General features: G+C 48.5%; 1 protein-coding gene across 8 annotated transcripts in view; it reads left to right on the forward strand.

Moving 5' to 3' along the window:
• The window catches only part of myo1b (myosin IB), a 97,757-nt gene that overhangs the window by 12,802 nt on the left and 70,205 nt on the right, over positions 1-14,750 (forward strand). For all 8 annotated transcript variants that reach the window (XM_035409314.1, XM_035409316.1, XM_035409318.1 and 5 more), the window contains exons 2-3: positions 4,953-5,096; positions 12,422-12,537. In XM_035409314.1, the coding sequence (XP_035265205.1) occupies positions 4,962-5,096; positions 12,422-12,537 (251 nt within the window). In that variant the 5' untranslated portion in view covers positions 4,953-4,961. The remainder of the gene's footprint in view (positions 1-4,952; positions 5,097-12,421; positions 12,538-14,750) is intronic.

Consider the following 14,750-nt stretch of genomic DNA (forward strand, 5'->3'; position numbering starts at 1 on the left):
TGCATATCTATAAAAATCTACCTGGTCTGAAATTCCTGGGCGCTAGTTTGCTTTTCCGTAGACAGCGCGGAGATGTTTCCCTGCCATGCTGGGTAATCCTGCATGTCTGTATCTGTGGATAATGAGTCCTCGCTCTCTAGTGGACGTGCCAGATGAGGCCAGCCGCTGCAGCACTCTGTCTAATGTGATTACATCACCATCGGGCTGAGAGCTGGAGCAGAATCTGGGGTACTGGGCTAACGACACCGCTGAAAAGGGGGGGGGGGTGGGCGGGGGGGCTGGGGGGGAAGGGAGCGAATCAGAGTTACACACGCTCCAGTACTGCTTTGATCAAAATGAGCCCGAGTCTGCCCCTACCCAGACTGCATTGTGCCCCCGTTTATTGAAATGGGCGGTTGGTGGCTTAATTTAACTGCCGATGTAGTGTGTTGTGCTGCCTTGTCGGTGTAGTTTGTGAGCCCTGCGGACGGTGTTGTAATGAAGCGCGTTATGAGTTTTGTGTGATTATTAATTAAGGAGAGGTTAGTCAGTATCGTGCTAAGATGAGGATAATCTAGTCTGCCAGCAGTCTCCTGTTTTTGTGAAGTAGGCTAAATTATCTCCCTTATTGATGTTTTTTTTTGTACTCAGTTCTGGGTGAATCTGTTTGTGGTTGGGTTTGTATCGCTGCAGTTCCAGTTTCATTATTATTCAGGCCGGTGGTTTTTACTGTACACGAGACAAAGCGTGGGACAAACCGCCTCATAGGGCCCTCTGTTCCTGGGCTTCTCTTCAAAGGAACGGGCTGGAAGTGGCGTGTTTCCACTGCTCCTGGTTGTTAACAGCTGTGGGCTGTTGTTCTCAAACGCTCGGGCCAGGTGCTTGAGATTTCCTGTTTGTTACCTGCTTTAAAATGCATCCGCAGATTTTTATTCTCTCAATTAGCGTGAGAGCTTCCCATCTGGATTTTTTACCCCCCCCCCCCACACACACACAACCGTTCTCCGGCCTGTTTTCCAGGCCCGTAAGCAGATCACGGTTAAATCCGTAACGTCTCCCGTCCGCAGTCGTTGTCAGAACCGCAGTTACATAACCCGGGGCTCAGTCACAAACAGCGTTTCGTTAGGCAAATGCACGACACAGAAAATGGAGAATCTTCCCTGTGTATTTGCCGTATAGCTCTGCGCTAATGACGAAATAAGTTTTTTCGCTTCTGTGCAAACGGAAAATGTCTCTGAATTTTAGGGCCCTTTCCCCCTCGCAGCAGATGTTTGTCTCCTCTCCTGGATACCGCAGACCCAGTGCTGCCCGTGAATGGCCGTCTGTAAAAAGACAAATAAAGAGAGACCACACTTGACCACCTGGTGCTGGCAGGTTTGGTCCGCAAATCTGTTGCCGTTGCTGTGCGTGCTTGTGTTTGTGAGGGACACAGAGAGCGAGAGACCAGAGCGAGAGAGAGAGAGAGAATGAGAGAGAGAGACAGAGAGAGAATGACAGGGACAGAGACATACAGAAAGAGGGAGAGATAATGAAAGAGAGAGAGGCTGAGAGAGAATGAAAGCGAAACAGAGAGAATGAGAGAGACAGAGAGAGAGTAAGAAAGACAGAGAGAGAGAATGAAAGAGAGAGAGAAAGAAAGACTGAGAGAGAGAGAGAGAGAGAGAGTGTGTTCTCTGGGTGTGGGGCAGTGTTTCCCCTCCTCTGACCCCAGGAAGCCTCAGCCCGGCCCAGAGCCTGGCGATTTACGAGTTCTGTACCGTGGAGACGAGACGGGGAGAGCGAACGACTGAAAGAAGAGATGAAGGAGTGGTGTTTGAGTGTGTGTGTGCGCGTGTTTGTGTGTGTGTGTGCACTCGCGTGTGTTTGGTGGGGTGGGGTGGGGTGGTGGGGTGGTGGTGGGGGGGGGGGGGCGAGACCCTGCTAGACAAAACTCACCGTTGCTATGTCGGTTGCCGTGCAAAAGTGAAAATAAAAAGCGGGATTGCTTTCCAACCGGCGCGGCTTGGAGCCACCAGAGGTTCCCCCTTCAATGTTTCTGTGCCTGTGAACAAAAAAATATATAAAGTGTGTGTGTGTGTGTGTGTGTCTGTGTCTGTCTACACCAGAAATCCGTTTATTTCTTTGCTTCAGGAGGTCAGGTGACTCCAACAGACTCCAGTGTAGCATCGTTCCCTTTGCCCCACAGCTACTTTTTGGACTACGGGTGAATGTGACCCTGCCAATTGACCTCAGACGAAACGCGCCAAAAACTGGAGGGCGCCGCCTGTCCCCGGATCAGAGCATTCAGCCTCTTCCCCCCCCTTTCACGCTTAATAGTGCCAAAAGCAGACTGAGGTCTGAGAGCTGATGCACTGCGGAGTCACTTAAGGGTTCCTCAAAATCTCGACTCCGCGTGTAGCCGCGCTACGAAAGTGCTGGAAGTATTCGCAGGGGTGGATCGAATGGCCGCATTTCGGAGGTCATCTGATAGGGCCCGTGTGCAGTCCTGAATCAGGTGCGGGCTGTTAGGAGTGGAACGGCCCACTGCCAATGCTCCGAAACGAATTTGGAACGCACGGACACGTGTACAAGGATTCAAATACGATGATGTAGCCCTAGATCATATGATTCAGAGCCTGGTTTTTTTTTTTTTTTTTTTTTTCTCAAGGATGGAGAAATATTTTTTGTTCATATGTGGCCGAGTCCTGCAGTGATAACCGTTGAACATTTCTTGCGGAGACAGGGCAGATCCTGCGCCATTTTGTCCCATTTTGTCTTATTGATGGCAGTAAAATGTCATCTTGCTTCCAAGCAACTGTTGCTAAGGAGGGCTGTGCAGGACAAAGGTCTGACTCGGACAGATAAGGACAAGAAGTGGGGCGGGGGGGGGGGGGGAGGGGAGGGGAGGGGTGAATCGGGCTTTCGTGACATCATGGCCAAATAAAACAATGGCAGGGGAAAATATCCGCAGTCGTCATCAGAAGCTCACGGTTTTCGTCCAGAAGAAGTTATTGAATTAGATATTGGCACGTCTCTCATGCGCTGTCTGCATATGTGCATTTACGAGCCTCGTCATGGAAAAAATCTCTCCTCTCTCTCTCTCCCCTCTCTCTCTTTCTCTCTCCCCCTCTCTCTCTCCTCCCCCCCCACTTTCTCTCTCTCTCCTCTCCCCCCCCCCCACTTGCTCTCTCTCTCTCGTGTGTGTGCATAGTTTTTTTTTTTTTTTTTTAAAGTACAAAGTATGTTTACCGACTCGATGATGATGCGTGGGCGTTTGTTCTGACTGTTGTGATCTGCGTGTTTGTCACGGTGGGATTAGACATAAGCTTATGGCCCCACATTAACTCTTGTGGCCGAAATCACTTCCCACTGCTGCCTGTAGGGGGCCCCCGGGTCTTCAGCCTTGCAGCTGTGTGGTGTCTGGGGGTGACGGGTCACTGACCAGCTCTACGCCCCCCCCCCAACTGCTCTGTTGGAGTACTTCCTACCAGAGTGCCCCCCGCCCCTCCCTGCCCCACACACACACACCCCGTGCCATGTAACCCACCCCATCTTGGTTCATTTAAGCTTGTTTCTCGATCCTCTGAGACAAAGATGGTAGATCGCCATTAAATCAATGGTGTCGTGCCTCAAAATCATAGGGGGAATCATGGGGGAACAGGCGCTTGCACAGTACAATGATAGTTTACCTGAATTCAACTGGAACCCTTATTAGAGTTGAAAGTACACTAGTTTATTTTGCATTAAGCTTTTTGCTGTGTCTGGTTTGGTCATATGTTTTGTGTCCAAATACAAGCACCGCAGGTATCCTGTACAGGTGATACCTCTGGTAAAGACCTCTATTAAGCTAACGGTATTTAACACTCAAACCCGCAACCTTTCACTAATAACCGTGCATTGTGAAAATATCTTGGGCAGGAAGTCCCTTTATCAAACGTATGCTTAGAAACAGCAACAAAGAGAGTAAGAATTTCTCTACAAAAAAAAGAGCTATGATGTAACGTGGTTGTGTGATGCCGCCTCCCGCCCCGTTTTTCCTGCTGACGTGGAGGGAGGGAGGCTTAGGAAAAGCGGGTCTCAACAATGGCGGGTCGGCGAACGGGTGTGCCACGGGCCCCCTCTGGTAGAACAACACTCGGGGGGGCCCTGGGGGGGGGCGTTTGTAAAGCCCCCCGGTATCAGGCCCCTGAATGGAGCTGTGGCCCCTCTTTATCTCCCCGGCTATAGCCCCGGGATTAGCGTCCACGGGCTACTGGGGAACGGCGGCGGGGGAAAAACTGCTACCCCCAGCAAGGTCTTTGTCTCCTAGTACTGCTGCCTCTGCCCCCTGTCTCTGTGGAATGGATCTTTTGGGGAGGGGGGTGGCGGGGGGGGGAGGGCAGGGTGGTTTCACACCAGAGTGAACGTGGTTGTAAATAAAACCCAGTCCACTTTGACAGATTACCCCTACAAAGTTTACTACTATAATCAGCCCAGGAAATGGAGGGGAGGGGTTGGGGGTGGGGTGGGGAGGGGAGGGGAGGAGTGGGGTACAGGAATGTTAGGCTGGGGTCTCTGTGGGGGGGTGGGGTGGGGGGGGAGCTGAAAAATCCAGACCCGACCTCCAGAGGTCAAAGTGCATGGTTCTTCCGTTACATCATCGGGCAGGCAGAAGAATCTCTAGAGTTCGCAGCATTCCGAACAATTTTGGAAACAGCCGGGTACAATCAAACGCCGCCGTGGGCCAACACTGCCAGGCGGGTAAAACAGCGCCACGGAGTTTACTTTCGCTGGGCTAGGCTATGTTTAGGGCCGCCTGCTATGGTGATGATCAAAAACCTGAGCTTGGGTACGGGGTCTAAATGCGATGCTTATCGGAGCACTGTACTTAAGCGCGAGCCAAAACAGTACTTTCCCTTTTTGCAGGGTTTAGCGTTTGCTTATGAGCGCAGTCTGCCCTCAGTGGTAATTTTGTCTGATGTGTGTTTTTTGTTTGTTTGTTTGTTTGTTTGCAGGGGGGGAAGATGTCCAAGATGGAGGTGAAGACGTCACTTCTTGACAACATGATAGGTGTGGGGGACATGGTCCTGCTGGAGCCCTTGACTGAAGAGTCCTTCATCGAGAACCTGAAGAAGCGCTTTGATCACAACGAGATCTATGTGAGTCCCCCCCTTGCTCTGCTTGCTTCCACACAACCAAAGCTTTGGTGTGAAATTATTAATAGAGGCATATTTATTCACGTATCTGAAGTGCTGTTGGTTGGGGAGAACACATTCTGTTTTTTTTTTGTATTTGGGTCAACGTCTGAATGGAATACAAGCCCTTTCCTTGTATTTTTTTATTTTCTTTTTTACATTTTTATTTTGAGTTGAACCTAGCCCCATATCTCACATTCCTTCAACATTTCCTCTTACTGCACCCAGTCAGTTATTGTTTCTGGACATTTAAAGGTTAAATCCAGACTCATTTAGGCCTGTAGGCTGCTTGTTTTTTTCCCATAATTCATTTTTAGGTCTTTGTCATGAACCATTTTGTGGATCCATCCTGCTATGCAGTCCAGTCGATAAATCACTTCACTGTGGAACCGGGATTTCGTTTTGGTAGAAATGTCACATGCGGGGCAGAGGACAGCCAATGAGCTTCTTCCTCTCCCAGCGGCAGCCAATGAAATCCCCGCTCTTGTCACTGGCTCTCTGTGGCCCCTGGGGCTGTTGTTGGTTAGCAGCGCAAACCCTAGGCCTGTGATTATAGCTCAATGTCCGCAACTCCTCTGTGCCAAACAAGACAGGCATTAGGGGGATGATGTCATCTGTGTGAGCTCTGATTGGCTGCCGTCTCCGCTCTTTAAAAAAGGCCCTTGGCTCTTTGTGTCAGTATTTTTTTTCTCTGTGACTGAACTGTATGCCTCCTTCTGGCATCTCGCTGCCCTCGACTCTCCATCGCAGTCTTGCATTCCCAGAATGCACCTTGGGTCAAATAGAATGCTTTTCATGCTGAAATGGGTCTAAGAATAAAATGTTAAAAATGTTAAAATGTGTAATGCATTAATACGGGGCCTGTTCCTGTCTGGGGTGTGAGGTGTGCCAAATGTGTGTAACTGAAAAAGGGGTGGGATGAAGGGGAGTCTGAAGCACCTCTTTCTGTCTTTAAAGTGGAGATGCCAGTCCTGATACTGTGACTAATATAACAGAAGAGCCGCCATCAGACACTGAGCCAGTAGAGACGCCGTGGGGCAGAATCCCTGTGATCTTCTCTCTTTAGTACCCAGGTCCCCTTCCCTGAAATCTGTAATCCCCACCATCTCCGACATCTCTCCATTATCACTGCACAGCGGATTACACCCTCACGTAGATCAGACAGACTGAGACAGACACACACACATACACAGATAGACAGTCAGACACAGACACAGTGACATGCACACACAGATAGACAGATGGACACAGAGACAGACAGAGAGAGATTGACAGGCAGAAAGACAGGCAGGCAGGCAGGCAGACAGACAGATATTTTGACAGACTGACAGGCAGACACTGAGATTGACAGGCTGACAGACAGATGCAGGCACACAGACCGAGACAGACAGATAGAGAGACAGAGATTTGATAGACTGACAGACACTGAGATATACTGACTGACTGACAGACAGAGTGGGATGGGAGAGACTTGCCGTGGAAGATGAAGTATGTTTATTCAGTCTCAAAGGGCCTTTTGCTATCTGCTTAAGAGGACTCTGCCCTTGTGGACAGTGGCCCCCATTACATCAGTACAACTCCGGAGATGCTGGATTCCCATGATCAACACTCAAGATATGGAGCCTGGAAACGAAAGTACCAATTGACACAAAATTTATATAAGATTTTTTTTTTTTGTAGTAATTTTCCTTTGGTGTTTGGTCAGTGGATTTACTGTGGTGCAGCACTTAAAATGTCTCGTTTTCAAGTCGACTCTTAAAAGTTTATATGAGTCCAGTAGAGAGGGACCACATGTACACTGCAAGTGTTAATTTAACACTGAACATTTTACTGTGTGCGCGGATTTATACCGACTCCATTTTGTTTAGGTTTTTTTTTTTGCTGAATACGAGTGGCCTTCGCAGGATAAAATGTATGAGGGTAATCAATCACAGACACTTGAATCCTCTCTCAGGTTCCATTTTGTGATTATAGCTGCCCTGGCTGGGCTCAGGCCAAGCCGCGATCAGCAGGAGAAAGCAGTTTTGACCCCCGGGGGCGCGTTTAACCGCCAGTCTCTGGATCTCGTTGCGGCTCGGCCATCTTTTGTCACACGAAGGTGTGTCATTTTTCTAGCCAGAGGCCTTCTCCCACAGTCTGCGTCTGTCTCGCTCCAGATCTGGCACTTTTTTCATCCTCTTTCCATGTCACGTGACTCCAGTTGCCCCGCCCAGCCTAGCCCCACCCCGCCCAGCCCAGCCTAGCCCCGCCCAGCCCAGGCCCGCCTCCTCTTGTTCATTTTAGTTGGCTGCAGTTGGAGCCGAACTTGTCACTCTCACTTTTTTCTGCAGTTCTCGTGCTTGAGCTTCCATTGTGTCCGCCCCCCCTCCCCCAATCGCTGTGGCGTGTTGGGTCAATGAGAACAGCTCAACAAAAAGGCTGACCCCTAAATGCCAGCTTTTCAATTTCATTTCATATTCTGTTGACTGTTCTTGCCTGGAATTTAACTTGAGTTAGGGCAGTGTTTTGCAGTCAGACCGAGGTGTATGAAAGATCAAGAGCATTGTCTGAGCTGCTTTATATCCTAAGAGCGCATTTTCTAAACCCTGAACTTGGGACTTTGTTCACAAGTACAGTATATTTCCTGATTGGCGGCAAATAAATAAAATGGCCTTCGGAGACTTTCAACTCTTTTGCAACGCCGGCAGCCGGCTCCTTTGTAAATGACCTTGTCGGAATCATTTCGCAAGACTGGTTTTGTGCTGCGTAGCTGCTGGACCCTGTGTATGTTTAGAAAGTGTTCCTCCAGGGGTGTAATCTTTAGCTAGTTATGCGTGTTGGTGGTTATTAACACGTTATTTTACAGGGTTAAACGTTAAAGCCTATCTTAGATGCAGTTGCTGTCATCGGTTGCTGATCTAGGTATTATTGTTGGTTTTTTTTTTTACATTGTAAGCCAAGGAACTAGTTCCATTTTTATATGGACAATAGGAAAATATTATTTTACACTCGGCTGTAGTCAAGCCTACCTCAAACAATCGCGCTTGCAAGAGAAACATCTCCACCCAATGTAATTGCCCTCATAGTGAACATTCAAGGGTGGAAAAGCATGTGTGTGTGTGCGTGTGTGCGTGAGAGAGCGCCTGTGCGTGTGTGTGTGTGTGTGTGGGTGTGTATGTGTGAGCGCTTGTGTGTGTGTATGAGTGTGTGCGTGAACTCATGTTTCTCTGTTCGCCTGTGAAGTGTCGGTAGAAACGTGGGAGGGTGTCTTATTACCCCTGCCCCAAACCTCCCCCTCCCCCCTCGTCCACCCCCCCCTCGTAGCCAAAGGTAAGCACATTTCGGGTTCACTGCAAACCCCCCAGCCCCTAGCTACTTCTCCCTCTGTTCGCTTTAACGCATGCATCTCACTTGGGCTTAGTGCCGCTTTTCTGATGATCTGACGTGGGATGCGTTGCCATGGAAAAGGCCTGGTTGGAGAGTGTTATGCAATATCCTCTTTGACGTGAGGAGAAGGGGCCATTTCTGCCTTGGCTCGCTCAAACCCGTGTGTTTACGGCGATGATTATCTAATAATTATTACTTTCATCGCTCGTTATCTGCCGTATTAAGAGAATAACTCTCATATTTATTACCCTAGAAGCATGTCCCGAGCTTCTCGCGTTTTAGGCAAAGTGGTTATGTCTGTTCTGTTGGTGGTTCCGTTTGCGCGACTGTCCTGTGTCTCCGTAGAAAAGAGGAGGAATCCGACTGGCATGCGATGGACAATATACAAGGCGATTGCAATGTAAGGACTAACATTGCATCAGGGCGGGAAAATATATTGGATATATACGTAAAACGTTTTTTTTTTTTTTGTGATTACAAAGAAGTATCATCTGGAGAGTCATTAATACATGCTCTGTCGCCTAACACGGAGTGATCGTGAACTGTATGCGTGAGAAAAGTTGCCCAATCATGATGTACACCCGTTGTCATAGCAAAGTGCTGTCCCGCCAGTCAGGTGGAAAAAAGAAACTTGGCTGGAAGTCAGTCAGAACTTGTGCCATATCTTTCATTGCTGATCCCTTAGGAACCGCCATATTTTTTACCTTTTAGATTTTATCCCAGATAGTTGTTGGGTCTGTCCAGCACTGTCTGCCTAGATTAATCGGATTTCACACGAGGTGTGCAGCCATTTTTAAAAAAGGCAAAGGGGAAATTTAGGCCTGAAACTTTTTCACGTTGCTATGGTGACTGCTACACGCAAGCTCTACCGTGTCTAGGGAATGGTCCAGCCTTTACCTCAGATTGTCAGCATGTAACTCTGGCTGACGCCCAGCCTTTTTTGCTGCACATTGCTGGAAAACCCCAAATCTTAGAAGTGTGTTTCTCAGGAGCTAAGAGGTGCCTGTCTAGACTCCATAGCCACGCAATACTGACCAGGTCTCTCTGCCCAGTTTGTCTGTTTTGGACTGGATGCCCATGCTTCTGTCATTGGGCTCTATGGAGCACACAGCAGTTCTATAGAATGGTTTCAGGGTGAGGAGAGAAGGTTTGGGTACTGGGGTGGGGGGGGGGAGGGGGTCAGTGGGGGCATGCCCTAAACCCAAAGCCCCCAGACTTCATGTACATGCAGTACGTTAACTCCGAAACTGTTGAAAGAAACGGTCTCGTACAGTAACCCCAAAACAGGACTCATTCCAGCCCATACAGAATCGCGGTCGTTACAGTTCCTTATGCTCCACTTTCATTTTGACCCGCTCCGGCGAAGTCTGTTTCGTGTTTTACGCAGCAAGAAGTTCCACAGAGCGAGACTGTGTGTGCTCGATTTCAATCTGTGGATTGTTCAAGTGGAACTGTACCTTGTTGGAAAATTGCATTTAAAAACAGCAACGGCAATATGCCTCATAACTTTGTTTAAGTGCAAGCCAGTACGATAACCGGAATGTTCTAGACTCTTTGAAGCAACGTTCACATGGAAATTTCTGTTCGGAATTAATTTGCCTCTCTGGGTCTGTTTTTGACTTTTATTCTCCTGCTTCAGGTAGTCCGTAAAGCCCAAAAGGCACAAAGAAGTCTAGCTTTGTTATGACTCTCTTCGCCTCCAGTTAATGGCAGACCGTTAATGTTTTGGTTATTAAGGAAATACCTCCAGTTTGCTGTAAAAATACTTGGGTGGGTGGGGGATTGGAGAGAGAACAAAATGTCAGTGTTTGTGTAGCACGTATTTGCATGACCACCATAATGCCTGCAAATGCTTTTATCTCCATTTTGTTCTGAAAGCACAATTACAGTGTTTAGTAATGAGGTCCCAACAGCCATTCCTGGAGGGATATGTATATTTTTAAAACTCTCTAAGCTCCTCTTGTGTGTGAAAAAAAAAAAACTCTTATTCCCGCAGCTCATCCTCATCAATCTTTAAATATCATATTTACAAAATATGTGTGGTCAAATATAAAATAGTTTGGTCTCTAATTTTATATTGTGGTGTTCATTAAATCATGTGACCAGTCTGCTCCATTAATCTTAAAATTGAATCAAAAAACTTTGCTTGGCCACAGATAACATTTTCTGACAGTGTACTGTTGTTACTGGGTATCATTTGTATAATGGATAGTATTTGTAGTTACTGTACATCCGACAGTGAAAACTGAAGAGGCCTTGCCGAGTCTTAACAGTTTGGGATCGTCCTTGACCCCCTCGCCACCCCCACCCCCTTGCCCCCCGCCCCGTCTGACATACACGACCCTTGACCTCCCCCCGCCCACCCCCGCCCACCACCGTCTGTGTCCCATGACGGGTCGATTCTCCCAGGACAGTGTTCCGGAATTCCGCACATTTTTCCTTAGTTTTTTTTTTTTTTTTTTTAAGTTTCCCGACGTTCTCCGGACCCTGCGTTGCGCGGCGTGCCTGAACGAAGCTCCAGGAATTCTCGGCTGAGGAGCGCTCTGTTCACACACGCACCTCGCTCTGTACCTGTCATCACACGCACCTTATTAAAAAAAATTCAAGATCAATGATGTCAAATAGATCTTAAAATATTCATTTCATAGTTAATGGATAAGGGATGGCTGAAGCCCCTGTTACTCGAATCACGGTCCTCGAGGGCCGAAAACTGCTGGTGTTTCACCCTCCGTTTACCTGTGAAGACAGTCTGGCCAATCAGTAGCAGTAACTGTTCAGTTAATTAGCCAGGAGAACAGAAAACCAGGGCTGGATTTGGATTTGAGGGCCAGATTTGAGTATCCATGGCTTAAGCTATTGTCTTATGATCCATAGAAGAGCTGGCCCATGTTTGGTGAAACAAGTATGCAGTCTTATCTGGGTTATTATGAGTGTCTTATCTGGGTTTTGGACTGAGCATACTCTGAGCACATGCAACACACAATGTTTAAGCTGAAAAGGTACCAAACTCTTGGTGCATCTTCCTAGAATATCTTGTTTTAGGTACAGTAGTGTTTGGGCATCACTCTTCATGGCTTTGAGTTTTCCTTAACGAATATGATAGTTGCCCCAGTTGTGTCTTACCGTGATAGGACTCCAATGCTTATTTAGCATGACTGCCACCTTTAAGGAGGGCATAAGCTCTTATTGAGACTGCAGGGTGATCGGGTGCACCAGCTAAATGAGTGAGTATGTGAATGCACTGAACCATGTGACCCAGTCTAACCTCACCCACAGGCCCTATGATTATTTGCAGCATTGGGTCCAGCCTTCCTAGCACCCCACATTACTTACACCAACCATGCAATTTCACCTCAGTCAGACCGCTGTTTTTCACCTTTGCCACAGAGTCACCTCCACCACAGGGCTGTGTTTCACCTCTGCCACAGGACCCAGTGTCACCTCCACCACAGGGCTATGTTTCACCTCTGCCACAGAGCCCAGAGTCACCTCCACCACAGGGCTGTGTTTCACCTCTGCCACAGGACCCAGTGTCACCTCCACCACAGGGCTATGTTTCACCTCTGCCACAGAGCCCAGAGTCACCTCCACCACAGGGCTGTGTTTCACTTCTGCCCCAGAGCCCAGAGTCACCTCCACCACAGGGCTGTGTTTCACCTCTGCCACAGGGCCCAGTATCACCTCCACCACAGGGCTGTGTTTCACCTCTGCCACAGTGCCCAGAGTCACTTCAGCCACAGGGCTGTGTGTGAACTCTGCCACAGAGCCCAGAATCACCTCCACCACAGGGCTGTGTTTCACCTCTGCCACAGTGCCCAGAGTCATCTCCACCACAGGGCTGTGCGTCACCAGGTGCCAGAGAGTCACCTTTGTTACTTCCTGCAAAAGTAATGCTTTCCTTTTTGCCTTTGATTTCCCTGCAGACGTACATCGGAAGTGTGGTCATCTCCATAAACCCCTACAGGTCCCTGCCCATCTTCACCCCAGACAAAGTGGAAGAGTACAGGAACCGGAACTTCTACGAGCTCAGCCCCCACATGTGAGTCCGCACCACCCTCCTACCCAGAAATCCAAAAAACATTTTTATTTATTTTTTTTGTGTGTGTCTCGGTGTGTAGGCTCTCTGTAGAATACCGGGACGCAAAAACAAACAAAAGAGCTCCTGTCGCGAAGCGCTGACGTCCGCCTTCTCCAGCGAAATGTCAGATGCGGCGCAGACTTGCCTGACTCATCAGTTCCCGAGGCAGAGATGCAAGGAAACGCTTGAGAATATCCGAGCTTGCACAATGGCCGTCTTACACAGCTGGTTGGCAGAGGGAGCCCCTCTTTCTGTCTAGCCCTATTCTGTGGGAGCGAACGCTTTTCATTGGCCTCGTCCAGTCGACTATAGGTGTGGGATTAGACTCGCTCTATTGTGCTGCGTTCGGTCTGAAATCTTGGAGACGGTCCCACCCCGTATGGAAAAGTACTGCCTGTCAGTTTATATTTGTATTTATCACCAACAAACAGTGATATTGCCAATATAAGTAAGGATGAGTGGTAGAGGAAGTATCAACACCAGGTATTGTGCGTTTAAATTCACAACAGAAGAACAAATAATGTATTCGGTAACTGTTAACTGTTAATGATCCACATGATGTTGATCCACATCCAGGCTTTACAGTACACTGGTAATGAAAGTGACAAAAATAGCCACCTGAATTTCAATTGGTGCCATTTCGCGCAATTAGATTGTTGGAATATGTGCATTAGATGTGCTTTTCAGGTAAAATGTACATTGCAGTTGCGTGTTTTACTGCAATACTGTTTAAACTCGACATCGTTTTTGTGTGTAAACGCGCACAACTGAAAAGGTCTTGAGCCACTCGTTATGGCTTGTTACGGATTTTGGCGAAGTTCCCATATGGTCTTTTTTCTGCGCGACATTTTATACTTGAATGTTCCGTAATAAAACCGGCACTGTGTTCTGGGAATGTTCGGATGGTACAGCTTCTACTCGCTAAGCTCTGTTTCTCTCAAAGTTTGTCTTTAGAGGGTGCAAAGCCATGTTGATGCCTGGAAAAACCACATTTTTATGTGCTTTTATTGTTTGTTTTTTTTTAAATCCCCACATCTGCTCTGTTGGATTCGGACTTGTAGTGATGTTTGTGTCACACAGTACAGCCAGGACACTGTGCAGAATTTGTGGAAGTAAAATAATGAAAGTAAAAAAAAAAAAATTCTTTAAATGTAGCATACGCACAGTATTTGCTGTGTGGTGACACATTTTAAATTCATTTTGAACATCTCACCGCATAAGCAAATCTAGTGTGCCAGGAGGTGATGTAAGGAGGAACACCACATTATTTATTTCAAATTAGGGAATAAGAGTAAGAGTTTCCGTTAACTCTGGTCTCTCCACGTCGCTTTTTTGTGTGAACTCTTGCACGTCCTTGATGAAGGTGAGCCCATCTGACGATGAAGCACTCCACTTCCACACCAGAGGAAAAAGGGGGGCTTATTTTTTTTAAAAAGGTGCAGAGATTTCTGCCCAGTTCTCCAGAGAGTGGACCCATCTGTCTGGCGGGACCATTGCCAAGGCCTCAAGTGGTGCCGACAAGCTGAAACAAAAGGGAGTCTGTGCCTCAATTAGCCCACCCTGCCCCCCCCCCCACCCCCTCGCTCCGGGCCAGCTGACACACGGGCTCAAAGAATGGCCAACCCGCCGAATCCCAGCATGCACCACAAAACACAAAGGATCCCCGGCTCGCAGACGGGTCTTCACCCACGGGGTCCATCCCGGCGCGGCGACGTTACAGTCCGCTGCCTGCCTATGAGAGGCCCTGCCCAGAATCCAGTGTGGGGGGGGGGGGGGGTGGTGGCGGCGGCGGCGGCGTGTCCTGTCTCTCAGAATTCAGGCAGGGGCTCCCAGTACCTCTCTCCATTACCCTGCTCCCCAGCCGCTCCCCACCCTCCATTACTAGCAGTAGCAGTGCTGGAAAGCTGACAGATGTGTCCAGCTGTCGCTTTTGGCTAGACCGGACAAAGAGGATGTCGTCGTTCCCTTTTTCTTTTCTTTTTTTTTTTTTGGTGGGGCCCTCTCTCTCTCTCTCTCTGGGATGCTTTTATGAGGCTCTGAGTTTCACTGTGGGCCCCCGCCTGACCCGTCCCACTGTTTCAGAGTGTGCGAATCTTACCCCCCGTCCCCTCCCTCCCTCCTGTTGTGGGATGCTGATGTAAGGCTTTCACAGAAACCGCCCCCCCACACCTCCG

Source organism: Anguilla anguilla, chromosome 3 (assembly GCF_013347855.1).
Source record: "Anguilla anguilla isolate fAngAng1 chromosome 3, fAngAng1.pri, whole genome shotgun sequence".
NCBI classification, from domain to species: domain Eukaryota; kingdom Metazoa; phylum Chordata; class Actinopteri; order Anguilliformes; family Anguillidae; genus Anguilla; species Anguilla anguilla.